This window comes from Aulonocara sp. 'chitande type north' Nkhata Bay, linkage group LG5 (assembly GCF_057382095.1).
Source record: "Aulonocara sp. 'chitande type north' Nkhata Bay isolate Kocher_YH1m ecotype deep benthic linkage group LG5, A_spYH_male_GT1.1, whole genome shotgun sequence".
In the NCBI taxonomy this organism is placed as follows: domain Eukaryota; kingdom Metazoa; phylum Chordata; class Actinopteri; order Cichliformes; family Cichlidae; genus Aulonocara; species Aulonocara sp. 'chitande type north' Nkhata Bay.
Genome location: NC_141348.1, coordinates 33,649,656 through 33,676,095, shown reverse-complemented (window position 1 = coordinate 33,676,095; position 26,440 = coordinate 33,649,656). Strand labels below are relative to the sequence as shown.

At 39.9% G+C, this 26,440-nt stretch overlaps 1 protein-coding gene across 2 annotated transcripts in view; it reads left to right on the top strand.

Moving 5' to 3' along the window:
* Positions 1 to 26,440, top strand: part of stab1 (stabilin 1) — a 174,173-nt gene that overhangs the window by 41,694 nt on the left and 106,039 nt on the right. For both annotated transcript variants that reach the window (XM_086293106.1, XM_086293107.1), the window contains 20 exons: positions 117 to 303; positions 1,564 to 1,657; positions 2,429 to 2,587; positions 2,854 to 2,949; positions 4,419 to 4,514; positions 5,584 to 5,631; positions 6,268 to 6,401; positions 9,537 to 9,648; positions 10,098 to 10,175; positions 10,336 to 10,437; positions 10,562 to 10,663; positions 11,763 to 11,897; positions 13,884 to 14,012; positions 14,098 to 14,151; positions 14,434 to 14,547; positions 14,776 to 14,971; positions 17,574 to 17,669; positions 17,769 to 17,814; positions 25,173 to 25,252; positions 25,366 to 25,491. In XM_086293106.1, coding sequence (XP_086149232.1) covers positions 117 to 303; positions 1,564 to 1,657; positions 2,429 to 2,587; positions 2,854 to 2,949; positions 4,419 to 4,514; positions 5,584 to 5,631; positions 6,268 to 6,401; positions 9,537 to 9,648; positions 10,098 to 10,175; positions 10,336 to 10,437; positions 10,562 to 10,663; positions 11,763 to 11,897; positions 13,884 to 14,012; positions 14,098 to 14,151; positions 14,434 to 14,547; positions 14,776 to 14,971; positions 17,574 to 17,669; positions 17,769 to 17,814; positions 25,173 to 25,252; positions 25,366 to 25,491 — 2,184 coding nt within the window. The remainder of the gene's footprint in view (positions 1 to 116; positions 304 to 1,563; positions 1,658 to 2,428; positions 2,588 to 2,853; positions 2,950 to 4,418; positions 4,515 to 5,583; positions 5,632 to 6,267; positions 6,402 to 9,536; positions 9,649 to 10,097; positions 10,176 to 10,335; positions 10,438 to 10,561; positions 10,664 to 11,762; positions 11,898 to 13,883; positions 14,013 to 14,097; positions 14,152 to 14,433; positions 14,548 to 14,775; positions 14,972 to 17,573; positions 17,670 to 17,768; positions 17,815 to 25,172; positions 25,253 to 25,365; positions 25,492 to 26,440) is intronic.

Here is a 26,440-nt window from a genome sequence, read left to right as displayed (position 1 = left end):
AACCTCTGTATATGGAAATAAAGTACTGTACAGAGGGTAATGGAGGTGCATTTTGTTTAAAATTTCAAACTAACTGACTGAAAATTATGACATAATGTGTATGTGCTTGTCTTTAGATTGCCGCTGTGTTCACGGAACGTGCGATAACCGACCAGGCAGCGCTGGTGTGTGTCGGAGAGGTTCTTGTTTGGAGGGATTCTCCGGGGACCTGTGTGACAAGACGGCCATGCCGTGCAACGCAGACGGACTGCTGCAGCATTGTCACATCCACGCATACTGTAATCAGACAGGACTGGCTATTACGTAAGAAAATACTAATCATAAAACCATTACTATAACTTGATGCTGAGAGATCGTTTTGTGTTGAGTCACTTTTTAGGTGTTGTAAATTTTTAGACAGCAAAAACTTTCTTGTTCTTGCCGTGGCTCCTGAGGTCTGTTTTTGGACATTTAATTAGCATTCTGGAGCCATCCCCGCTCGCTTACTCCTCAATGTCTGAAACAAACTGCACAAAACTCTCTGTAATCGGATGTATCCTCAGTTCTTCTTTGGACTACGTTTTCGGATTAAGGTACTTGTGATAATCAAGGATTAAAGACTTTGTACAATACCTGCAATTTTTATGTTTCACTACTGGCCTGAAAAGGAGGATGCTCGATCAGATCTGGGGTTTTTTGTGAAGTAGGCCAAGTTTTCATCAGAAATGCTATTCTAGCTTGCTTGGCACTTGCGTTAGCATGACTGATCTTCTCGTGACAGATGGCATACTGTTGGCAGATGAAGCTATCAGACAGATAGACATTTGTGACAGTTTATTCATTGATACAGCTTTGTTGTGTTTGGCCCAGCATGAGAAAATTATCCTTTTTTTTTACCCCAGATCTCTCCATCCATCCATCTATCCACCAGCCCACCCTGTTGAGTCCTTTGTATCCACCTGCTCCCAGGACACCAAGTGTTCTTGTGCCAGCCAACAGACATAAACTCTTCCACATGTCCTGCATGTGGAGGAGTTATGGCTCTACTCTGAGCGCCCCCTGAATAACTTAGGGCCTCATCCTATCTCTAAGTGGAGGCTTATTTTTCTCAAAAATGAATGAATGAAAAAATGAAGTTTGAACAACTGCACACCCTGGGTTTTGTGATGAGGAAACGTATAGCATTTCTTGTTGTTTTTTTATGTATATATAAAAGCTAAGTTTTACTTTGAGTTTTATAATAAAAAAAAAAAAACAATCTAATGGGCGTTTAAGAAACTGCCCTGAAATTCATGTGGAAACGTTTAATCAAAAGCCATAGTCAAGCCAAAATGTCTCTTCATCCATCATCTTATGATCAAATAACTGCCAAAGGTTTAAATGCTGGCGTGGTTAAAATGTTCTGGTTGTCCTGTACTGTTGTTTAAATAGATTTTTAGTAATTCCTTCAGCGATGTTCTGTGAAGAAATAAACAACAGGGATTTGTCACCTCTGTTATTGCATCACCTGTTGAGTTTGTTTAACTGTGTGTGTGTGTGTGTGTGTGTGTGTGTGTGTGTGTGTGTGTGTGTGTCTTACATAAGGTGTGTATGTAAGGATGGATATGAGGGTGACGGTCACTCCTGTACTGCCATCAACCCCTGTCTGAAGAGTAACCGAGGAGACTGCGACACCAATGTAAGATTATTTCTTTGTGTGTGTGTGTCTTCAAAGCAGTGATAGGATTTAGGACAGAACCCCCCCGGAGTCTAGACGCTGATGGTGGTGAAGGAAGAAGCCTGAGGCTGTGAAACGGGGCTCTGACTGAGGTGTCTGTGGGGTGGGGATTGGGAGGAGGAGGGTTGAACGAATGAGGGTCTGTAAGGGAGTACGACGGAGATTTGACACAAAAATGGAAGCTGATTGGCTCAAAGAATGTGGGCAAGAAGATAATTGGACTAGAGTAATGATGTCAATATTGAGATTGACAGTGTGGGAAATCTTTAGTGATGTAAAGAACAGAAAAGCAGCCGAACACCCAGGAAAGCAGACAGATGAGTGACTATAGAGCTTTCAAATTGAGTTTCATTTCAATAAAGCACACAAACCGATTTACTAATGTTTGCAACATTTCAACTTACTGCTTGTATATTTAATGAAGAAGAAAGAAAGAAGAAGAAAAAAGCATGTTTTATATTTCTTGATCGATACTGAAATGAACTGACTGAGCCTGTGTTTAAAAAATAGCTATTAACTAACTAACAACAACTATGAAAGCTTTTTGGGGATTATGCTCACATACTGTTTTGTCACATTTTTTTTTTTGTAAATCTGGCTTTATGTGTTGTTGTTCTGCTATATTTATTTAATGTGTGTGATTTTATTTAACTTTTCACCTTCAGTAATCATAAAGATAAGCTCATTCAGTGCAGTGTTCTTGTCTTTGTGACACATCCTCTTTCTCTGCAGGCTGAGTGTGTATATGCGGGTCCAGGTAATGCTTCATGTGTGTGTGCTGAGGGCTGGACGGGTGATGGCAGAGTGTGTGTGGAGATCAACAACTGTCTGCTGGAGAGTCGAGGAAGCTGCAGCACCAACGCGGACTGTAAACACATCGGACCCGGACAGGTCCGTGCTTAAAATTTGTGATAGGATAAACTTTGAACTATGTTCATTGTGAATTTTCAGCTCCATATTTTGATTCTTGTACTCCGGTATAGAAGCCCAGTATAAATCCTGGGCCAAAACTAACCAGAGATCACTTGTATATATGCTGACCACATTATGTAAAAGTTGCAAATATGAGAATTCACCATTGTATATGCAAAAATAACTGGTTATTAACCAGCTGTCAGGCTGTTCTGTTTCTCATCTGACTGTTTCTCCATCTGCAGAGTGACTGTGTTTGTAAAACTGGATACATGGGCAATGGAAAGGTGTGTGTCCTCATCAACCCCTGCCTAAAAAAGAACGGAGGCTGCCATGAGCTGGTATACACACACACACACACACACACACACACACACACATGAACACATATGCCAAGTAAGAATGACTAATAATAACCATAGATCACAATTTCCCAACTTTTGGGTTAAATAAAACATGTTGGTTTCGAATGAGATTGTAGTGTTATGTGATCAGCAGCACAAACACCATGTAGAGTGTAGCTCCAGTTCAGTGAGTCAGGAGGTGAAGCCTAGCAGACACTTACAGCTACAGTTGTCCAAGTCAGCACACCTGTTAGTCAGAACCTCTAACTTTTAAGCCAAATATATAAGATGTATAGTTAATATTAATGGGGAAAATTAGTTATAGAGCCTGGTACCATTGTAACAGGCATTAAATAGTTTTAATGCTGTAAAGTTGGGTATTTTAACATAGGAGTCTGACGGGACTGGCTTTGTTTTGGAGCCAGCCTCAAGCTTCAATTTAAGCCTTGGAGGTTAGCACTCAATAATGATAATTGTAGCTTTTCTCATTGATGTGTTACACTAACTCTGCATTCAGAAAAATGTATCAACAGTGTAAATCCATTAAGTTTAAAGGTAAAGATTCAGTCCCATCAATTAGCATTTGTATATAACTACAGAGGAACTCTACTTGCAGGGCAAATAAGGTGCAATTAGGAAAAATATCTTAATGATGATCATTAAAACAAATTAGTTTGAAAAAATTAGGTAAAATAGCTAAAAGATTGTGAAACTTTTTTTATTAGCATAATGAGATTTGATCAGACATCAAGAAAGTATTTGAAGTCTTTGTCTGTTGGATGAATTTTATTAAATCTTTAGAGCTTGTGATTCTTTTCCCAACATGAAATTTTTTCCTTGTTTGGCATTTTGTATTGGGGATATGATGAGAGCAACCTTGGTGAGACCCATAGTCAGAGCAGCCACTTTCACCAGATGAATCAAATAATTACAGTTGATTCGAGGTCCTGATCTGTGTATGCTAACAAAGAAAGCATCCCTCTGTGTGTAGAAAAGCTGTTTATGGTCACACTTTGTAGAAAATAGTTCATACTTCTAGTCATTGAAGAGACCATAGTATTATTGCTTTTCTATTTTTAAAGTTTAAATCTTTATCCCTTGAGAGCATAGTAGGCATAAACCTTGTTTCTCTTTTCTGCCCTGCTCGTAGAACAGAATTACTGGGTCTGCATCACAAGTTAGTGAGGGTGGTCTCTGCCTACGCTAGCAGCTGCTCTTGGAAAACCTGAAAACTATTCTAATGCTTGTCAAACCTCATCTTTATTGATGTCGGAACTTTTCATTATGTTTGGTACAGGCGATGTCATCGACTGTTATCTCAAAGGAAATTCTTGCATGTAAAACAAAAAATTAGTTTGTGAGTACTTTGTGATGCCACAGTATTAATGATTTAGATTAGCATCCTATAATTCTCTCTCTCTCTTTCTGTGTGTGTGTGTGTGTGTGTTTTGTTTTTTGTATGTCAGGCAAAGTGTGAGAAGACAGATGGTGGAGGTCACACCTGTACCTGTCCTGACGGCTACGCTGGAGACGGAAACATTTGCTACGGATCATTACTTGACGTAAATACTTAGCTCATTATGATTCATTGTGGTTATATAAGTTGAACTCATTCACTTTCATGGTGAGCCAAATCAGTTTCACTATGTTAAGTGAAAATAAAATGAAAGACAGTCAAAGTGTGGAACGAATATCTTTTTCATAATCTGGATTGAAGGCCGTTTATATTTATTTACTGCAGGTGCTTTAATTTCATTTCAACCATACAACATTTTTCAGGTTACACTCAGTTTTTATGCTTTAGAAAAAAAAAGCATACATGTGGCCAATATGTAGCTGGTCCTCAGGCTGCAAAAGAAAAGGAAAAAAATGTAAATTATTTATTAGTTTATTTATTGCAGAAAAAATAACTTTAACATGAGCACTCAGAGAACACGAGCAAGGATATAATAAAACTGTTTTATGATGTTTCTATTATAACAGGCTGGCATTAACCTGCTTATAAAACAAGCACTGATGTCTGACTTTTGACCTTTGACCTTGAAACCTTACATACTAAAATGTTGTATTTTATGATTTTTACTCATATGATTGTAGCACAATTGGCTGAGATCTTTAGCCTCTATATAAAAAAAATAAGATTTTAAGATGCATTCATGAGTTTTGCAAAGTTTATTGCATCATTGTGACATCATAGGGCATCTAATTGAAAAAAACGTGTGTTGGATCGCCCTCTCCATGCTCTTTCATATGATATATGTTTTATATAAGTTTATATAGACTTATATGACTTATATAAGTCATATAAGTCAAATGTCTGGGCATGGGTTTAGTTCTTTTTTTTTAAATTAAGATGCCAGATTGCAGTTATTTTTTTGCATTTCTGAACAGAAAAAAATGTTTTACTGGTTGAATGTTACGCTTGATAAATTTCTGACTCCTTAGAGAAGTCCAGTGTGTATATTTGGCTTCAGTTTGTTATTTGTCTCATAAATATCAATCTAGTTCTTACTTTTTAAAATGTTTTTAGACAAGATTTCTAAAATATTTCTGTTATTGTTTGTATTAATCAGACTTGATTCATTAACTGTAATTCATTACACAGTTATGTTTCTGTGGGTGTGTTTGCAGGAGCTGGAGATGAATGTAAAGATGTACAGTTTCTACCGGCTGACTCAGGTAAGTAAGAGGAAGACAAACTACTCTATAGTTATTGAACTTCGTCAGTTTTCTCGGTTCAAAGTTAAACTACATTAAAGCCTTGATAGCTGGCGAGTTTCCTAATTTAGTGACTGATGTTGAAAATAGGTAGAAATCTGGGATTTTCACCCCTTCTACAGCTGTTCTCCTGCAGCTCCCTCCTTTCTGTTTTGAGCCTCTCAGAAGACTGGTGTAGAGACTGACACATAAGCTAAAGACATTTACTGCTGTGCATTTTGGCCTGTTAAAAGAATATGTGTCAACTTAAACGCACACTGATTTTATAAAATATTCTACATTTCCACCTTCTGTAAAAATATGTTTTTGACAGAAAAGGGAAGCCTTTACAGAAATCGCTGTTTTGTCAACTGTGTGATGGTTTTCTCATCTATTGTTGTACATGGCACTGTAGTGGCAAAAGTGTTGTTAAAAGTTAAAAAATATGAATAAATTTACCAGCCAATGGAGTCAAGGCAGCCAAAACAATTAGACACCTACCCAGAATGAGTGTTACCTTTGACACAGGTGAAGCTTCTGTAGTTCCACCTGCTCATTGTTTTCATAAACTACTCTGCTCCAATGATAACTAAGCTGTATACGGTGTCATGTGATCAGCGTTTCAGTCATGCCTTTGAGGACCTGAATGGGAACTTAACTGTGTTGGTGCCTACTGGAGACGCTCTCAGGAACATGAGTACAGCTGACATCTTATTCTGGAACACCCGACACCACCTGCCTTACTTTCTGCGGTTAGTAAAGTCACACACACATTAAAACTGATCCTTGAGCTCAGACAAAGCATGCCAGTGCATGAAGTTTGTGTGACAGAATCAGTGTTTCTAACACAAAATAAAAATGGAGCCAGCTTAGCACAAAGTCTAACTAAGAAATTTAGTTTACTTTTCTGTTTGTAGACTTTTTAAAATATTGATTTTATATTGAATTTTAATCTTCTTTGTCCTTTTGTTTGGTTGTTATGTTTTATTTTTTTCTGTATTATATAGTAATATGCTTGTCTTTAAACTCTGTTATGTTTTAGTGCAATATAAAAATTAAAGTGATTTTTAAACCAGCTCACAGGAGTCTGCGGGGGTATTATGATAAGTTACAGAGAATCTCTGTGTATGATAAGATAAGATAAGATAACCTTTATTAGTCCCACACGTGGGAAATTTGTTTTGTCACAGCAGGAAGTGGACAGTGCAAAAGTTATGAGGCAAAAATTAGAATACAATAAGAATAAATACAGTACACAACTGTACAGAATAGAATAAAATAAAATACTATATACAGTAGAATAAAATAAAATAAATATACAATAAGATAAAAATAGAATACAAATACAAATGCTATATACAACTGAGTAAAAATACAACGATGACAGAAAGGATTATTGCACTTAGTATTATTGCATATGTATGGATGTGTGTGCTTGATCACTTAAAGTCTTTATTATGGAGTCTGACAGCAGTGGGGAGGAAAGACCTGCGAAATCTCTCCGTCCCACACCGTGGGTGCCGCAGTCTCCCACTGAAGGAGCTGCTCAGTGCTGTCACAGTCTGCTGCATGGGGTGGGAGATGTTGTCCATCAGGGATGACAGCTTAGCCGCCGTTCTCCTGTCACTCACCACCTCCACTGGGTCCAGAGGGCATCCTAGAACAGAGCTAGCCCTTCGGATCACCCTGTTCAGTCTCTTCCTGTCCCCAGCAGAGATGCTGCCGCCCCAGCAGACCACGCCATAAAAGATAGCAGAAGCCACAACAGAGTCATAGAAGGTCTTCAGGAGTGGGCCCTCCACTCCAAACGACCTGAGACTCCTCATGGAAATGAGTATTTCCAGAGTTTTCTCCAGGCCATTGTAAATTTGATGAGACAGCTATAGACAGTGACTCATTTATCTAACACCACAATCTAGTTTAAGGTCTGTATGATCGTTTTCTTAATGAATCACAGAGATAGAATGATTTAAAGGGATACAGTATAATTCGCTTGAGATTTGGCAGATATGGGCAGCATGTGGCCAGAGGAAATCTTACTTTGCTTAAAAGGCGTCTCCTCTCCACATTAGCCTGGAGAATAAGAAGCCTGAGCTGTATTCTGCTTGTGCCCACATTTACATATTACCTGAATTGCTGACTATCACGCCTTAGGCATGTGCGATGTGCTTTTACCTTACCTTATCTTTTCACACTGCTTACAGCTGTTTGAGTTTATTAAATACTTGAATCCTCATATGATCCATAGGTGTGTCTCCAAAGACAGAGATCCATTTATGCATAAGACACAGCAGCAGTGACTGATAATTATTTAGTTATACCCAACACATACAGATAATCAGTCAGTAGCCAATAGTATTTCACAACAGGTGAGGCAGGTGAGCTGCCACAGAGAAGCACAGTTTAATGTTAATCTCTTGTTCTACAGATCGGTATGTAAAGTATTTGGGTATTATATCAGTATAGTGTTCATGGATATTTGCTATCGCTACGATCTCTGATCTTTGTATTTAAATGTATAGCATAATATTTATTAATTATATGAACCCCCAGCCCATCGCCCTCTTCCCCATTGTCCAACTGATATTGAAAGGTCAGTTGCCCAGATTAAGTGGTGCTGCATTTCACCTATAGCATTTCACCTATATTCATACCTAACTAAATGCAATCCTCCATAACCCAGCCAAAATTCTGGCTCCCACAGATTGGCTCTATGCCCATGTGGCAAAAATATTACAATCAATCAATTACAGAGATTCCTGATTTTAACTCCTTATCTGCCAAAGGAAGACAATATTGTAGACATGCACAAGGCTGGAATGGACTACAAGGCCATCAGCAAGAAGCTTGGTGTGAAGACGACAACTGAAAAATTATTCAGATATGATAGAAAATAGAAGAAAAATAGAAATGTGATTAGGAATCACCCTCAGTCTGGAGCTCCATGTAATATTTTGCCTAATGGGGTGAAGATGATCTTGAGAAATTAGGTGGATCAGCCTAAAACTATGTGGGAGGGGCTTGTTAATGATCTGAAGGCAGTAGCAACCACAGACACCAAGAACAGCAATGATTACTCACTGTGCCATAACTGAGATCTTGCAGCACCCACAAGGTCACCCTGCTCAAAAAGGCACACGTACACGTCAGTCTTAAGTTTGTCAATGAACCTTTAAATGATTCAGAGAAGGTTTGAGACAAAGAGCTGTGGTCAGATTAAACCAAAATCAAATCAACCCGCTGTGTTTGAGGAAGAGAAATACTGAGGGTCACTCAAAGAATACCATCCCCACAGTTAAGCACATAAGTGGTAACATCATGCTTTGGGGCTGTTTTTCTGGTCAGGAGGGAGCTGAAGCTTTGTGTTGGCAAGCAGCATCCAAGAAACAAAAAGGATTTAGAATGTTTCTGTAATGAGGGGTGGGCCAAAGTCCTTGCTGAGATCTGTGCAAACCTGGTGACCAACTACAAGTTACCATTTGGCTTGCCAACAAAGGTTTCTTCGCCAAGTACTAAGTCATATTTTGCTTGGTGATGAATTACTTACTCCATTCAGTGACATGCGAGTTTCATGTACTCTGTGTTTTTTTCTTTTATATTTCTGGATTCTCTCTCTGTCTCAATTAAAATGAAACTACCAGGTCTTCTGTAATTGAGCAAACTTACAAATTCAGCAGGAGTTCAAATAAGCATTTCCCTCACTGATAGTTGTGTCAGTAAAGATGTTGGTGGTGCATCTGAAAGACTGTAAAAATTAAACATTTCTGTACTGTTTAAATTAGGAACTGCTGATCTGATAGATCACATGTCCTTTGCTGACAGGATCCTGGAGCGTGTTGTGTGTTTTAGAAAACTTTTCATTTATTTACTGCTCCCTTTGGTTGCAGGGCCCACGTGTTGAAGGGGATCTACTCTGTGGAAGATCTGGGCAGTATGGTGGGCAAAAGACTGCCAACCCTAAACCTACCCACTCAGTGGGAGATCAGCAACAGCAGTGGGGTAAGAGTGGGTCAGTTGTGTCTCACCACATAACTACACATTCTGGTGGGTTTACTCAGATTTTTTGTGTTCACAAGGTTTGCCTGATGTAGAAACTGCAGGTGTACAAGGGTATTCATGTCACTACATTCATGTTAGATATAACTAGTTTCTATGGAAATGATTTGCATTTTATCCTCTTTAAACTGGCGCTTACAGACAAATGTGGTATACTTTAACAAAATTAGAGAGAAAAATCATTTCAATCATTCAATCAATTCAGTCAATCTTTCAATCAAAATCATTCTGTCATTTTAATTCTTTAATAGGAAAATCTATAAGAATAACTTTTCAGTCAGTACCATTATTGTTTTGGATCCATTTTATTGTACCTTACCTTTTGGGCTGTGTGTGTGTGTGTGTGTGTGTGTGTGTGTGTGTGTGTGTGTGTGTGTGCGCGCGTGTTTCAGGTCATCCAAATTGGAAAAGCATCCATCCTCACCCCCAACCTACCTGCGATCAATGGCTATCTCCACTTCATAGACAAGGTACACGTGAATCTTTACAGTGAAATGAAAAGAAATAAATACAGATTTTTTTCATGCAGAGCAAATAATGATGTGAATAAATAACATTATTAGCATATTAGTTTACTCTCTCCCCATCTACACATACAGAGCACCTTTCTCTCTGTCTGTCTGTTGTCAGACTCTGGCTCCGCCTCTCTCAGACTGCCCACCTGAGCCTCCCACACTTATGGCTTTCCTAAACTCCTCTTCCAACTTCACGCTTTTCAGAGAGTATGTTCTGGTAAGTCTGTCTGATCTCAGCATCATGTGATAAGATGTAATCCTTTTTTATTTTTAATCTTGTTTTATTCTTCTTCTTATTATTATTATTACATTTAATTAACTTCCTGTGTGTTTTCTCTCAGATGTACAACCTGTCTTCAAATCTTACGGAGTCGTTTACACTTCTGCTGCCAACAGATGAGGCTATAAGGCAGCATCTTAGCAGGACTAACACCTCCATCCTGGTAGGTCAATAATATAATTCAGTGGACAGCTGCTATTCTGCAAAACCTCCAAACACTTGTCAAGAAAATGGATACTTTAAAGGTTGTTTTATACAACCTTTAAAGTATTTATACATTTCCCATTTTTAAAAATAACTCAAATAATTCAGAAATGAGCTAAATCTATTAACAAAATGTGAAGGAGCAACCACTCTTAGTTTATGTCCAAAAACATTTATGTAACGATCATTAGGTGTTAGAATATCAGCTGAGTTTAAAACATCTGGGCTGTATATTTGTGTAACACCAGTTGCACAAAAGCCATTAACTGGTACAGCGGGTCAGTATAACTATTATTTAATTTCTTATTTACAAAAAAAGGCAAACCTTCTTGAGAAACTGAGGGAGGGTGAAAAAAAAATATTACAAATTAAATGGCAGCATAAGTGCAAAAATATTTCAATGCATCCACTGGTAAAACAGCACCTCCTGGTGGTGAACATTAACCCAAAATCTGCAGAGGGAAATTACAAAAAGTACCTTTAATATTATTTACGTATGTGAACTATGTGAAAACATTTATTGGCATCACAACATGTGGATTGTGCAACCTAAACGAATAAAGTGGTGAAATTCAGACTGACACACATTACGAACATCCACATCAAATAATAATTGAGCTGTTTCATATAACGCAAAATGAAGTGAGCATTCCCAGCAAACAATGGTACTAAGGTGGTTTGTTTGTACTGACCAAAATAATGAATCACCTTTTTGTGTCAGATATCTCCCTGTCAGGAGAGGAAGGAAATATCTGAAAGAGAATTGATGTCTATAAACCAGGCTATGTATTAATTTGGCACAGGATGTTTTTATGTTGGTCTGCTGTGTTTGAACTACAGTATCTTAAAGATGGGCTACTAAGAGCTTATCTTAGATACTTACATACTGTTTATAACAAAACTCTAATTTGTGTATAAAGTGAAATGTTTGTTGCATTAACAATTTTTTTGTAGTTGACCATCATGTCCACTCCTATTTTCTCTTCCTGCTGGTGAGATGATCCACTGCAACTCTTGTCTTTGGCTATAAATAAATCCTCTGTCTTCCATCTGTCCAGGACTCTGATGTGTTCAAGTACCATGTGATTCTTAATGAGCTGCTCTTCCCTGACCGCTTGCCTGATGGCACACTGAAAAGCACTCTGCTTGGAACTGAGTACCAGGTCCAGTTCCACTTGGACAACAACAACCAGGTAACAATAACTGCACTGACACCAGCCATGAAACTAGTGGTGGGTCATACAGCCTCACAATTATATCATTATATTCAAAGAAAATTTACAATAATGATATTTCTGACAACATAGAAGAAATACTGAGTAAGATCTTCTTAATACCTGCAGCTTCCAGGCAGCAGGATTTATAAGAGCTACTGTCATTTTTAAGAGACTTCTTAATTTGTAGAAACAGCAGCATGACACTGCAGTGGTAGTAACACAATAAACCAACTGTAAGGACAAAAGTAGTCTAGGTCGTGTTTTTCCCAGAAGTTCTCAGTAAAAGTATAAAATGATTTTATACTTTAGTTTAACGACAACTAAGGTAATGTAACCTTGTAATTTGCCAGGAGCTGCACAATAATGTCATGTAATAAAAACTGAAATAATTTTCTGCCTGGGTTGTTGTGTTGAGCTTTTTATCCAGCTCCATATAAAGCCCCATTTTTCTACCATTACCTCACAATTAATGAGTGCTAAAACGTAAACATCCAGAAGGCAAACTAGCAGATTTAAAAAAGGTAAGACGAGACATACAGTGACATAGGAAGAAAAGGCAGCAGGGAATGAGTGGCTCCGTAACCACGGGGAGAAAGACTCTGCTGATGTTGAAATTTGTGAAAATTGGAAAATGGAAATATAATAGAATGGAAAATAGAAAATATTCACCATAAAAATGGACATTCTCGCTAGTGAGGGCATCAGAGGGCATCGCTTGGTTGTAAAACTAAGTCCAATTGCATTGAGTTCTGTGGGAAAATGTACCTGCTGCTTTTTTGATCTGTTCAGTTAGTAAGTGTTTTCCTCATTAGTTTTTGGTCTCAGGTGTTAGTTTTAAGTCAAATTTAGTGCAGCATTATTTTCATTTTCTAAATTACGATCAAATTTAGAATAAAATAGACAGTATGGCGGAGTTTTCCTTCAGAATGTGCTGACCTTTTAATTGACAAGTAAAAAGTCAGTGTAATGATGGATTACACTGACTTTGAACTCCTGCTCAATAGTGATGTGCGATACCACTGATTTCCTTTCCGATCCGATACCAAGTAAAATTCAGGGTGGTATCGGCGATACTGATCCGATACCGATACTCTGTACAAAAACTTGTTTCATTGTATTTCATAATACAATATATAATTGTATTATGTAATTGTAATAATAACATAACCATATTGCTTCATAATGATTAGAGGACATCAGACAACTTGTTTTTATTGCTTAATCATGCAGAATAATCATATAGAAATAAAAAAAAAAAAACTGACGTTGTGAGCTATTTGAGCATGTTGCCTGCCTGCAGCACTAAAGGACTCTGCGAGAGACGTCTGTCTCGCCCTAGCAGCACCTGCCCCTCTCCTCCTCTTCAGTTCGCCTCAACATAAGCTCATCATATTCTGTGATATGATTTACTCCGAGGTGTTTGACGAGGTCAGTGGTGTTGCCACAACACCTCACTGTCTTGCCACATATATCACAAACCGCGTCTTGGCTGTTTGTGGAGGTAAAACAGGTCCACACACGTCCTGTTTGCGCTTAGCCATTGTTGTGAGTGTGCACGCCAGGGGCTGGGACACATTTATACAGCCGTATTTCACCGATGACTATGAAAGGCGTAAGAGGAAGTAGTTCCTTCCAAATTAGACGATCCAAATTATATAGTTTCTTTCCACTGCGTTCATTTTAATGGAAAAACTACAAATTTACCCCAGAGCACTAAAATATCGATATTATAATATGAGAATCGATTCTAGAACATAAATTCCTGGTATCGGAAGAATAGATATTTCAGTATCGATCCGCACACCACTACTGCTCAACAACAGTATTTCCTGTAGTGCAGAAGCAGACCAAAGAACCACTGTCAACTGACTCCCTAAGCTAAGATGATCGTTATTTTTGTTTTGTGTAAAAGATTCATTGTAAAAAAAAGATTGGTGTGTTTCTTCTTCTCTTGAACTCCAGACAGTTGTGAATGACATTCCTCTTGACGGGAGCGTCACAGTAACCCAGAACGGAGTCATCATAACGCTCCCTCAGGTCCTCAAAGTCCGCCGCAACAGATGCAGCAAAATGACCTACCTGCAGGTCGAGGTAAGGATAGAGAGAAGGGATGGGATAGATGGATGTTTGTTTGTCAGAGTTACTCCAGCCTCTCTGTTCTCCTTTCTGTCTCCAGGGAAGATGTACAGACTGTGATGGACCACCCCGATGCATTTTCTATCACAAACCAGTAAGAAAACTGTTATAGTTCGTGGGGTGGACATAATAACTGAAACTCAAGCTTTTCCAAAAGTAATTTTAACAGCTTTAAAAATGACCCCAAAATTAACGCATTCAGACTTTACAAAAGGGACCTGAAAGGAAGCAGGGTTGTAATTGTATGACGCGTGTCGCTGTTCTTAAAGTCATCGGGTTTTTCTGTTTAGTGTTTTTCAGCATTTCAGGCTCTTTTATTCACTTCTGCCTGTTTATGTTGATGATTCCTGATGTTGGTGTAATCTTTATGCTGCAGATCAAAAAACAGTTTCCAGCCAACATGCAACCCAACTGTAGGTACAGGAAGCGGGTCGGATCCAGGAGGAAGTCTGTGCTGGGCTGTGTCATCAAATGTCTCCGGACCACTATGGTCTGCTCAAACTTATTTCCATAAACATTATGGCTCTTTTCATAAGGGTCTGATGAAACCTGATAAATGCATAATAATCAGCTAGAAACACCCGTCATCACTGACACAACATTGTGTACATGTTTTAAATTCAATAATAATAGTAATAATAATAATAATCATCAGCATCATCATCATCATCATAATCATAATAATAATGATGATGTCATGGATTTGTCTGCCCTGCAGGATCACTCCTGTTGCCCCGGTTACTATGGCCACGAGTGCTTCAAATGCCCCGGAGACGTCGGCAGCTGGTGCTCCAATCACGGGGAGTGTCATGATGGTAACCATGGCAATGGCGAGTGCCAGTGCTACGAGGGTTTCCATGGAACTGCGTGTGAGGACTGTGAGCCGGGGAGATACGGAGTTAACTGCTCCTCCAGTGAGCAACATGCAGACACACACACGCACAAACACAGACACACACACACACACACACACACAGAGTGAAGCATTTCCTGTCTGCCATATTTTATATTTGTCACAAGGGGGCGTTACCCGGTGACGGTGGAAAAACAGCTAAATAAATATTTAGGTGTATTGACTGTAGATGTGGAGAAGAGACAAACGAGACTCGACATGTCAAAATCAATGCTGTTTAACTATGTTTGCTAGATTTTCTACATCATCATTTTAGGGCTGTTTATAAAATCATTCAAGTGCTAACGGCATTCCTAGTCCCCAGCTTCTGATTATAACAAAAACTGAGCTTCTGAGACACAGTCTTACACAGCTAAAAAAAATCGATAATACTAACAGCCCTGTGAACAACAACAAAGGATCCATCCATCTTAGATCTCCCTCACCCACTCCTGTGCAAACCCTGACATGAGCTGTGAGATCGGGGGTCTCCTCCAGGTTGGACCTCCACCAAAGACCTCCGCTAGTAGCCATCAAGGAGGCATCCTAGTTAAATACCTGAACCACCTCGACTGGCTCCTTTCAATGTGAAGGAGTAAACAGCTCTGCCCTGAGCACCTTCATCTTCATGCCAATCTAGACAAATGGCATCAAGGGGAGAGCTCCAAGGAAAAACGCACTGCTGGCCAAAAAGAACATAAAGGATTGTTGCCAAATAAACATCTTGATGATCCCTAGGACTCTTGGGAAAATATTCTGTGGAGTGATGAGACCAAAGTGAAACTTTTTGCAAGGTTTGAGTCCTGTTACATCTGACTACAGTGATTTCTAATTGACATAATCTTGGCCAAGTCATTGTTTATGCAACACTTTGGACTACAATCATGTGACTTAAAAATATAGAAATTGGCAAAAGCTCATTGCTCAAAACTAGCACCACTGATAAACAATAGGCTAGTGAGGCCGGTTTCTTGATCATTAACATGCAAATTGTCATGACCATTGATTATTGATCACTGATCAACAACAGTTGATCAATGGCCATGAGTACCATTCACAGAGAGTTGAGGAATGGCTGCAATCACAGCATTGTAAGATGGTGAAAGATGTACCCTTTGACCCCCTCCTCGATTCAGAGATGGTCTTTCCCTTTTCAAGTAAATGGCCTCTTTGACTCCCCGCTCAAACCAGCGTTCCTCCCTGTCCAAGATGTGTCACTATAAGAGTGTCCACTGGCCTGCAGGTGTAAATAGACTGCGGAGTCCTGGCCGGACGAGGTAGCTCTTCTGTGTTGTGCCATCCGTTCAGCCAGAGGCTGTTTGGTTTCCCTGATGTATATATTATGGCAATCCTCCTGGCACTTAACAGTGTACACTATATTACTCTGTTTGTGTCGGGGGACCTGATCCACGTGGATTTTTGGCGCAGCATATTTTGGGGTTTAAAAGCCGCAAAGATGCGGCGTTTAAAAAAAAAAAAAAAAAAAAAAAAAGCATCTCAACTGTTCCGATACTCCAGACACATAAGGGATCACTACAGGTTTTTGCTTTTGCAGCAGTTGTCCTTCTCTCCTGAATGGGTTGGAGCTTTCTTTAAGCGCCTTCCCAGCTTTGATAAATGTCCAGCTGAGATAACCACATTTACTCAGGGCCTTCTTGATGTGATGTTCTTCTGTTTCCAGCCGTGCTGTCTGTGGAGATGGTGTTTGCTCTGTGTTGCATCCCGATGACACCAAGTTTGTGCTCCAATCAATAATGAGACCCAAACCTTAAATACTGATCCATATGCATAGGTATACAGTACACGTTAACTTTAAATGTCTCCTGATAGACTTACTGATGGAAATCTCACAGTCTCATTTTTCATATCTTCCCGAGTGAATTTGATGTGTTGGTCCACCGATTTACTGTGATCCGTGAATTGTGGTACGCCCTTAGATTTGATTTTCAAACCAGGTGTCATCCACAAACCTGAACCAATGACTTGGTGGTGTTCCAGGGTAGGATAGCAAAGCCCTCTTTTCCACTTCTTCCATGTACAAATTAGCCACAATGAGTGAAACTGGGGAACCCATGGCACACCCATGTTTCTGCCTGTAGCACTGACCTTTGTATGTGAAATATGTGGAATGAAGACACAGTTCCAAAAGCAAACACACTTGGTTGGTGCTGAGAGTGGTCCTGTTGCTGAGATTGGGGTCATCCTGTAACCTCTTACGAACAACCTCCACTGCTTCAGTGACTGAAACACAAGTGAAAAAAGTTTCTCCCACTGAAAACGTGATGTCCTGATGAACAGAAACAACTTTTTGTGATTTCCTTCGCTGGATGATTGAGCATGCATCAAGACATTCACCAGGCAAAGCTAGTAGGTGACAGGTTTGCCACAACTGAAAATCAAATGGTATTTTTTCTTGAAAAACTCATCCATACTGCAGGAGTAGCTGCAGGGGTTTGATGCTTTGATCAGGCAGCAAGGACAGAGAAAACCAGCTTCAAGTTTGCTAATAAATCTGTTATTAGCAAACCAAAATAATCTCATAAAGCTAACAGACCTGTGACTAACACTTCATTAACTAAATAAAGTCAAGGAGGGAGTTATGAGTTGTACTGTGTGTGTTGCAGAGTGTAATTGTGCCAACGGGAAGTGTGAGGATGGTCTGACAGGAAGTGGCAGGTGTGTGTGTTATAAAGGCTGGAAAGGAGCCTCCTGCTCTCTAGGTAAGACGTCTATACAAAGGAACAATTAAATTTTAACCACACATATTTTCTCTGACCTGTCATCACCTGAAACCTGTGTGTGTGTGTTATGTGTCTCAGAGATCAAAGATGACGCCTGTGGAGGTGTGTGTGACGAAAACGCCAAGTAAGTCAATGTGTCCTCAGTTGCTGTGTTTCATGATGGTAACAGCACAAGCACAAAAAACAACAAATATTATATTTACTGACCATAATATTCTTTTTGAACTCAGTGCTACCCAGTACAGTTAGGCTTAAATTTTAATTCTGCACATCTCATTAATAGTCAGGTTTTGATAACATGGTCCAAAAGGGGGTTAATATCCATTATAGGCATATTTGCAGATGCATATAGCCTTTAACCTGCCAGCTCTGCACTTTAAAGTCTGTGGGATGTCCAATTAAGCTCATGTGAGAGCACCACAGGTAACTGTCCAAACAGAGAATTCCCATCATAGTAACGGGAACGTGGATGAAGCTCTTTCTGCAGGCTCCATGTGAGAAAGCTGTGGGAAATTAGTGATAATATTATTATAATATTATTAGCTGCCTTTTCTCTGCTTGGGCCAGGCAAGTAAATGAATGTTGCTGGTTGATATTGGTGTTTAAGACACCTATATCAAACCAGCAACCATGCTAGGTTGTTGGTTTTAAGAAAATAAGGGTTTGTTCTGAGTTTAACTAATCAGCATTGAACCTTGGCAGTTTTTCAGAGCTACTCACTTTTTACTCTTTACTCTACATCAGCAGTCCCCAACCCCCGGGCCTCAGACCGGTAGCGGTCCGTGAGTCGTTTGGTACCGGGCCGCAAGAGTTGAGGCTCAGGTGTGAAATCAGGGTTTTTATCGGTTTTTAGCGTTATTTTGTTATCGTTTTTATCGTTAACTCGGTTTTCCTGGGTCTTTTCACGTGTGTTATGAATAATTCTTCTTTTTTCGGTACCAGTACAACCTCCATTTTATGACTGCAAAGCAATAGCTATGGGCAGAATAAAAGACAGACGTATCTTCCAGGTGTAAAACGTGAATCCAAATTGCAATTGCTGGAAAACAGCATTATTTTTCATGGGCACCAGGGGGTGATACCTGTGGCTGCCAAAAGACTTGCAGTACTGTAGAAATCTATGGGAAAACTGCCCTCTGATCCCTCTTCTGAAAACTCTTTCCAGGCAAGTTTATGGGCTAAGTAGTGGTTTCAGATGATGTTGAATGAAAAATTTCATTGATTTTGTAAAATCATTCTAAGCTTTCACAGAGTCACCTATTTAGTATTTTTAATGATGTTCTAAAACCAAATGAGCTAGTGTGAAGAGTACAAAACCGGAGAAATATGAGCTCACTTACCACTTTAAGGAGTTATGAGTCTGGCAGCAGCATTTTGTTTCTCTTGGAGGTGTGAAAGAGATGATTTGTCTAAGACGATAAAGAGGGCAATGCATTAATGTCGGCATGATGACACAAATGCATGAAAATATTTCCCCAGTTCAGCTGAGTTAGATCGAAGTTTGGAGTTGTTCCTTAAAAGAAAGAAATAGAAATGTGAAATACATTTTTCATGTGAGTCAAAGGATAAAATATTACATCAAGACTACAAACACAGACTCAGCAGATGAGCAAAAACAAACAAGAGTCTGACTGATTCTGGAGGAACGATAGTCATGCATAAGTCTTCTCACTTATCTGTGGTAAGCAGTCACATAAGGTGGACAGTGTATTCAAAGTCAACTGTTGAGGCTGTAAAGACATACACAGCTGAATGTCATCAGCATAGAAATGATAAGAGATGTCAGAAAAATATCAAATGATGCCATCTAACAAAGAAGAATGTAAAAAGAAAAACATAACGGACCCTGAGTTGAGCTAACAAATGAGTGGAGTGAAAGGGTAAGAATTCTGCAGTTTGCATAATTAGAATCGAAACTAAAAAAATCTAAATTAGTTAGTGAGTGTGTCATTTCAGAGTCAGATCAACCCCTTGTTGCAATATCTGGTTTCCAAATGCCAAGATCTCATCTCAAAGCTTCAAAACAGGACTTCACAAACCTGTGGGTGACATCAGTGTTTTATACGTTCTGTGGCAATAAAACAACCCCCCCACTTCCCATTATTTGTCAACCATGAAAGAGAGTTTTCCAGGAAAATCCTCATGTTTCTTCCAACTTTGTCTTATTGATTTCAACAATGACATACAAAGTTAGCAACAGCTAAGTCAATCTTGATTTCAGAACAGTGGTATGTCCATTATACTCTCCAACCCCCCAACCCGAATTCTCCCCCTACCAGGTCCACACTAGACAAAACACCGCAGAGAACCAGTCTCTGCCCACACACACACACAAAAAAAAAAAAAAAAAAACATCTCAGGACCCATACACATAACAAGCATAACCCCCAAAAAACAACAACAACCACAACCACCCCCCCCACCCCACAACCAAACAAACAAACAAAAACAAACAAAGCAAAAACAGAGAAAACAAAAGCAGAGAAAGGACCAAACAAAACAAAAGGAAAAACAAATAGATAAGGTATAAATAAGATTCAAAAAAAGACAAAACAAAAAAAAACCCATTATAATGTAGCTTCGCTCAGTTCACTTCAGACTCAGGAAGTAAAGTAATGGTGTCCACCAGCAAGAGAAATGATTTCCAGATTTTGTTAAATTCCCTAATAGAACCTTTTAGAGAGAATCTAAGTTTTTCCAACTTTAAGTTAAAGAGTACATCTCTCACCCAATGATCATGAGTTGGGGGGTGGGGAAGCTTCCACTTCAACAGAATAAGCCTCCGGGCCAGTAAAGTGGTAAAGGCTAGGGCCTGTTTGAGGGGACCAGATAAGTTCAAGTCGGGAGGAATGCCAAAAATTGCGGAGAGTGGGTTAGGAAGGACAGTCTGGCCATATGCTTGGCTAAGTGTGTCGAATATATTCCTCCAAAATGCACTCAGTTTCGAACAAGACCAAAACATGTGGACATGGTTGGCAGGCGATAGTCCGCATCTGCTACAGGCATCACTGATGGTTGGATAGATTTTAGATAATTTTGCGTTTGTATAGTGTACTTTATAGACCACCTTGCACTCAATCAAAGTATGACGAGCACAAATTGAGGACGAGTGAATCAATTTCAAAGCACAATCCCACTGCTGTTCTGGCAGGGTTGTCTGAAGCTCTTCCTCCCATCTCAGCTTAATATGAGAAATGGATTTGGGGACCAAAGCTTCTAGTATTTTATACAAGGCTGATATCAGTCTGTTTTGATGAGGGTTCGTCTGCAGGATATCCAGATTTGTTTCTGGAGGCCGATTGGGAAAGTGAGGGAACTGCGTTTTTACAAAATTTCTAGCCTGAAGATAACGAAAAAAGTTGGAATTAGGCAGGTTGTATTTAGACGATAGGTCAGCAAAAGATAGAAAGGTGTCCTGACTGTACAAGTCCTTAACAGTCCTAAGTCCGTTATCTTTCCAACTGCTAAAGGCCGCATCAGTGTTTGAAGGTGCAAAATTAAAATTTTTTGATAAAGGCGTTAGCAAAGACGGTCCAAGTAGCCCGAAGTATTTTCTGAACTATTGCCAAATAGTTACCGTTTCCTTAGCTACTGGATTATCCCCAACAAAGGTTGGAGAAAAAGGGAGTGGTGAGCTGAGTATTGATGATAATGAGTAACAGCTACATGTAGTTTCCATTTGTACCCAGGCTGTTGCAAGGGGGTCGTTATGAACCCAATATAAAAGTTTTTGTATGTTAGCTGCCCAATAGTAGTGTCTAAAATTGGGCAGACCAAGACCACCGTCACTTTTAGTGGACTGAAGAATAGACTTGCGACTAGCTTGTTTCCCTCCCCATATGAAATGTGACAGAATCTTTTCTAACTTGTCAAAAAATGCCTTGGTAAGAAGAATCGGGACATGTTGAAAAAGATACAAGAATTTTGGGAGGACACTCATCTTTATCAGGTTAACTCTCCCTGCCACTGACAATGGTAGAGAAGTCCAACAGTCACAATCTTTCCCAACATTTTCTAGTAGGGATAGAAAATTCTCCCTCATCATTTTATGTATAGAAGAGGAAATAAAAACCCCCAAATATCTAAATCCAGTTTCTGTCCACTTAAAAGGCACTATTGAGTGGGGAAGAGCTCTGGCCAGGGAATTGAGGGGTTGCAACTCGCTTTTTTGATAATTGACCTTATATCCTGACAGTGTACCATATTGGTCCAGTATGTCAAAAAGCACCGGGAATGAGTTTAGAGGATCAGAAATGTATAGGAGCAAGTCATCTGCATAAAGGGAGAGTTTGTGAGTCACACCGAACCTTGTAATGCCTTTAAATCTATCCTCTGAACGCAGCCATATTGCAAGAGGCTCGATAGCAATGGCGAATAGGAGGGGTGAGAGAGGGCACCCTTGCCTAGTGCCTGTGTTGTCTTCGTATAGCTTTGAATAATTACACAGCATCCACTTGTGTTTCGCGAGCGTCTGCTTCAAACATTTTTATTGTTTATTGTTTCATTCACAAGTCAGTCTTCTTTTATAGAGGCATTCATGAGCCCTCTCAAATACAGCGCCCCCTACTGGCAAAACCCCATTGGCACATGAACACCCACACATCACCACAGTGCCCCTTTCAAGTGGAAAAGGCAAAGACAAGTTGTTGTTAGTATGAATACAGGTGGATGGCGAGGAATATAGTAGCTTAACCCAGAGAATAAAGTCAGCCCCTAAGCCAAACCTATCCATCACCTCATAGAGGAAGCTCCACTCGACGCGGTCGAAAGCTTTCTCCGCGTCAAGAGATACCACAACCTCTGGAATTGAGTTGCACGATGTATGGATAATATTCAAGAGGCGTCTTGAATTGTCATATGAGTGCCTGCCGGCCATAAATCCCGCCTGGTCAGAGGCGGAAAATCCTCATGTTTCAACCAGGAAATGTTCCCTCATGAACATACTACTGAATGAATTAGTACATGAACATACTACTCAAGAACATACTACTGAGTCGATCAGATGCTGTTATATTTGTGTGGGTTTTTATTTGCAGCTTTTGAGTTTTAGAGCTTTGATCGGTATTGGTTGAAGTTTGCGTTCCTGTTTGATTTCGTTATTACTCCGTAGTTATTTTAAGCATCAGTTCCTATTCTAGTTCTTAGCTTAGTTATGATTTGAGTCTTTGGTGCTTCGCTGTCTGTTATTAAGTTAGTTAGTCCACTGTTTACAAGTTTTTTCAATTACTTTTATTTTCATCTCCTTCCCCTCCTGTCTCTGATCCGCATTTAGTCCCTAAGGTATATATATTCTGCATAGTCCAGTGTTTAACTTTGACTTTGCCAGATTGTTCACTAATGCTCCCTGTTGTGCTGCTTATGTTTCTCCTGTTTTCCAAGATCTCAGTGTTTAGTTAGATTTCTGCTTTGTGGTTTTGGTTCCCATTTTGCAGACTTTGTTTATTTCTGGACTGTGCATCAGCCAGTAAATGCGTTTTTAATTTTTGTTTAACTTTGTCCTGCATTAGGGTCCCTTCTGCGCCCACATCCTGACAGATGTATCGCAGCGTATTTTGGAAGCAGCTCTCTGTTCTCCGTCACTAAAAATATGCGCCACGTCTGTACAGATGGAACTTTCTGCTGCCAGTGTGATTTTTGTTTTTTGTTTCTTAATCTGGGTGAGATCGCCGACACATACCTGTGTGCATTCCTGACTTTAGGATCAACAGTGAGAATCGAAGGTAGAAGGAATAAGAAAGAGTTTATTGTTTGCAGTCAGGGAGTGGAGGTGGATGGAGGTGGAGGAGGATTACAGCAGGGGAGGGTTGAGGGAAGCTGGTGGGTGGGGAACTAGTGCTGAGTGGAGATGAAGGCAGGGGGTGAGATCATGTCTGGTTTGGCTGGCAGGCGCATGAGATGGGTAGCAGATTAGTTCGACTATCAGAATCAACACAAGAGTCAAATGCACAGAGTTCATGATGGTGAAGAACTTTCATCAAGCACCGGCTGAAATAACAACCTGGTGATGAGTGATGAAGAACCAGGCTTGATATGCTGCAGAGTTGATGAGCAGGTGTGCAGTGTGCTGATCAGCAATCAGGGCTCCGGGGGAGTGAGAGGAGGGCCGGGCTGCCAGACACATGAGGAATGCACCTGAGGCACTCTGTGACCTTGACACAAAAACAGGCAGGCCAAGCTGCAGTCCACAAAAGCTCTGTTATGGAAGCAGTGAAAAGAACTGCTCCTGACCCAAAGCAGCACCTCTTTTTTTTCAAAAATGCTGGAGGTTTTCTCATTGCTGCCAGTGAAGATGAAATTACATTTATTGATGATTTCACTGCTGACTGAAGTAGCTGGATGAAGGCAGAGATTTACCGGAGCTTCCTGTTTGCCAAATGCAGCAGGGGATACAGGAGGGCAAAGGATGGTCTAAATCTGTAATTTGATACAGGCAGTGGTCCCAAACGTTTTTTGCGCCACGGACCGGTTTATGTCCGACAAAATTTTCACAGACCGGCCTTTAAGGTGTTGGAGATAAATACAACAAAATAAAACCAGTACCGTTACCAAAAAGAAGATTTATCCGTAAAGAAAGACCCAGGGAAACAGAGTTTACGATAAAAACGATTTAAAAAAAATAATGATAAAAACTGATAAAAACCCTGAAAACCACAAGTTATACACCTGAGCTTCAACTCTCGCAGCCTGGTACCAAACGACTCACAGACCAGTGGCCTGTGGGTTTGGGACCAGTGGTTTTAAGGCACCATGTAGAAGTCCCTTAAACATGCATTCTTTCTAATGGCCAGGAGGGGGCGACCCCCTGAATGAAGGGGGTCACCCATAGAGACCATAAATCTCTATCGGCGTATCGGGCCCTTGGTTTATCAGTCGAATACATCCGTCATTGGTGATATCTGATTTTAAAATAATAAGATGTCATGCTTCAGAACTGGACAAGATAAAATCAGAAAGGCTCTGCTTGAAGGGCTGCATAAACATACACGGATCAGGCATAAGATAATGACCACCTTGCAGATAATTTTTTAGCATTAAAATACACAGACACTTCATTATTGGATTGCCCTAAATGTTAAAAACGTGTTTAAAAAAATCTGTAGAGATGTGCTTTTATTATATGATGGATGGGTTTTTGTAAGTTTGTTTGATGGGGCTAGTCTGTGAGATTGAGTCTATAGTGTTTTCATCGTGTGTTCATAGTAATGAAAGGACATGTGGTCCGTTGTAACAGTAGCTCACTGAGTGTTTTTAATCCTTTTTTGACAACAGTGGAGCACCACGGCAGTGAGATATGTGTTAGGCTAGAAATTCAATTCTGTGCTGGTAATAGGATCAATGATGCGAAGAAAACTACAGAATATAAACAGTAATGCAGGGCGCTGTTCACAAATATGATTTGTAATGATAGAAATTATTAGTCACAGCTCTCAGCTTCAGTAAAAATGTGAAACACATATTGAGCCGTTTGTCTTTCTGCTGCAGCTGCATAACAGGGCCACAGGGAACAGCTGCCGTCTGCGTGTGCACGGCTGGATATGAAGGAAACGGAACCTACTGCAAAGGCAAACACACACACACACACACACACACACACACACACACACACACACAGCGTCATTAAACCTGTCTTTTAGTGTGATTACGCTCTCCTCATCTTTCTCTTTCTGTCTCTCAGAGCTGGATTTGTGCAGCCGGTCTAACGGCGGATGCTCAGAGTTTGCCGTTTGTACCAAAGTGGCAGCGGGAATGAGGACCTGTACCTGTAAACAGGGGTACACTGGAGATGGGGTCATCTGCCTCGGTATGTGGTCCTAAACCCTAACCTGGACCTCTATAAATCCACCAAGACCAAGAGGTTTTGTAGATCAAAGTTCTTAGACATTATTGGAAATGCTGAAGTCGCCTTCAAGTAATGATTTCAGACAGAAGAAGAATCAATAAAGGTCCTAAACTTTTTTCCTCTGTTTTTTGGCCAATGTCAGTACTGGCTAGTAGTGAAGGTTTTATCCGTATATGTTTTTAAAAAGGAAAATCTGTGGGTAGTACAGACACTTACAGTTAAAAATACTCCCAGTAAAACAGAATTGAAAAACACAAGTATATAATGGACAATAGATTTAACTATTTCATGTAATTGCCTTTGCACACATGATGCAATACAAGCATAGGCAAGGTCTAAGTTGTTACAGTTTTCCTATACGATTACACTATTTATTTATTTCAAACAACGATGACAAAATCAACCACCAGAACAAAGAAAATCTCAGTAAATTCATCACATGTCAATCCATGTTCTCAAACACTGACTCCAGGAAAAATACAGCACGGCTAAAAACTGCATCAGTAAACAGCTGTATCACAGTCCTGGGTTCTTGCCAAGTTATTTTTGTGGCTTCTTTCATTCACATTTTCCTGTTATGTTTCCATGACTCTCATTTTCACTTCCTGTTAAGTGTTGTTATTTCCTTTTCCTCGGATGTAGCATTAATGATATTTTGACAGCCTGTGTTTGTCTTGTCAGCTCTCCCTCTTCTGCCGTGCTTTCAAACCTTTGCTGTTTAGTCCGTTTAAATTGAACCCGGGTTCATTTTCACACCTGGTTTTGATCGTTGCTGCAGAGGTAAACACAGTAATGGCAGGTACAGGGGCTCCTCTCTGTAGAGAGTCTCATTATCTGACATGAGACCCTCTATGGTGGTGTCTGCAAACTTCACAAAGGTATTTGAACAGTGAATGACACTACAGTCATG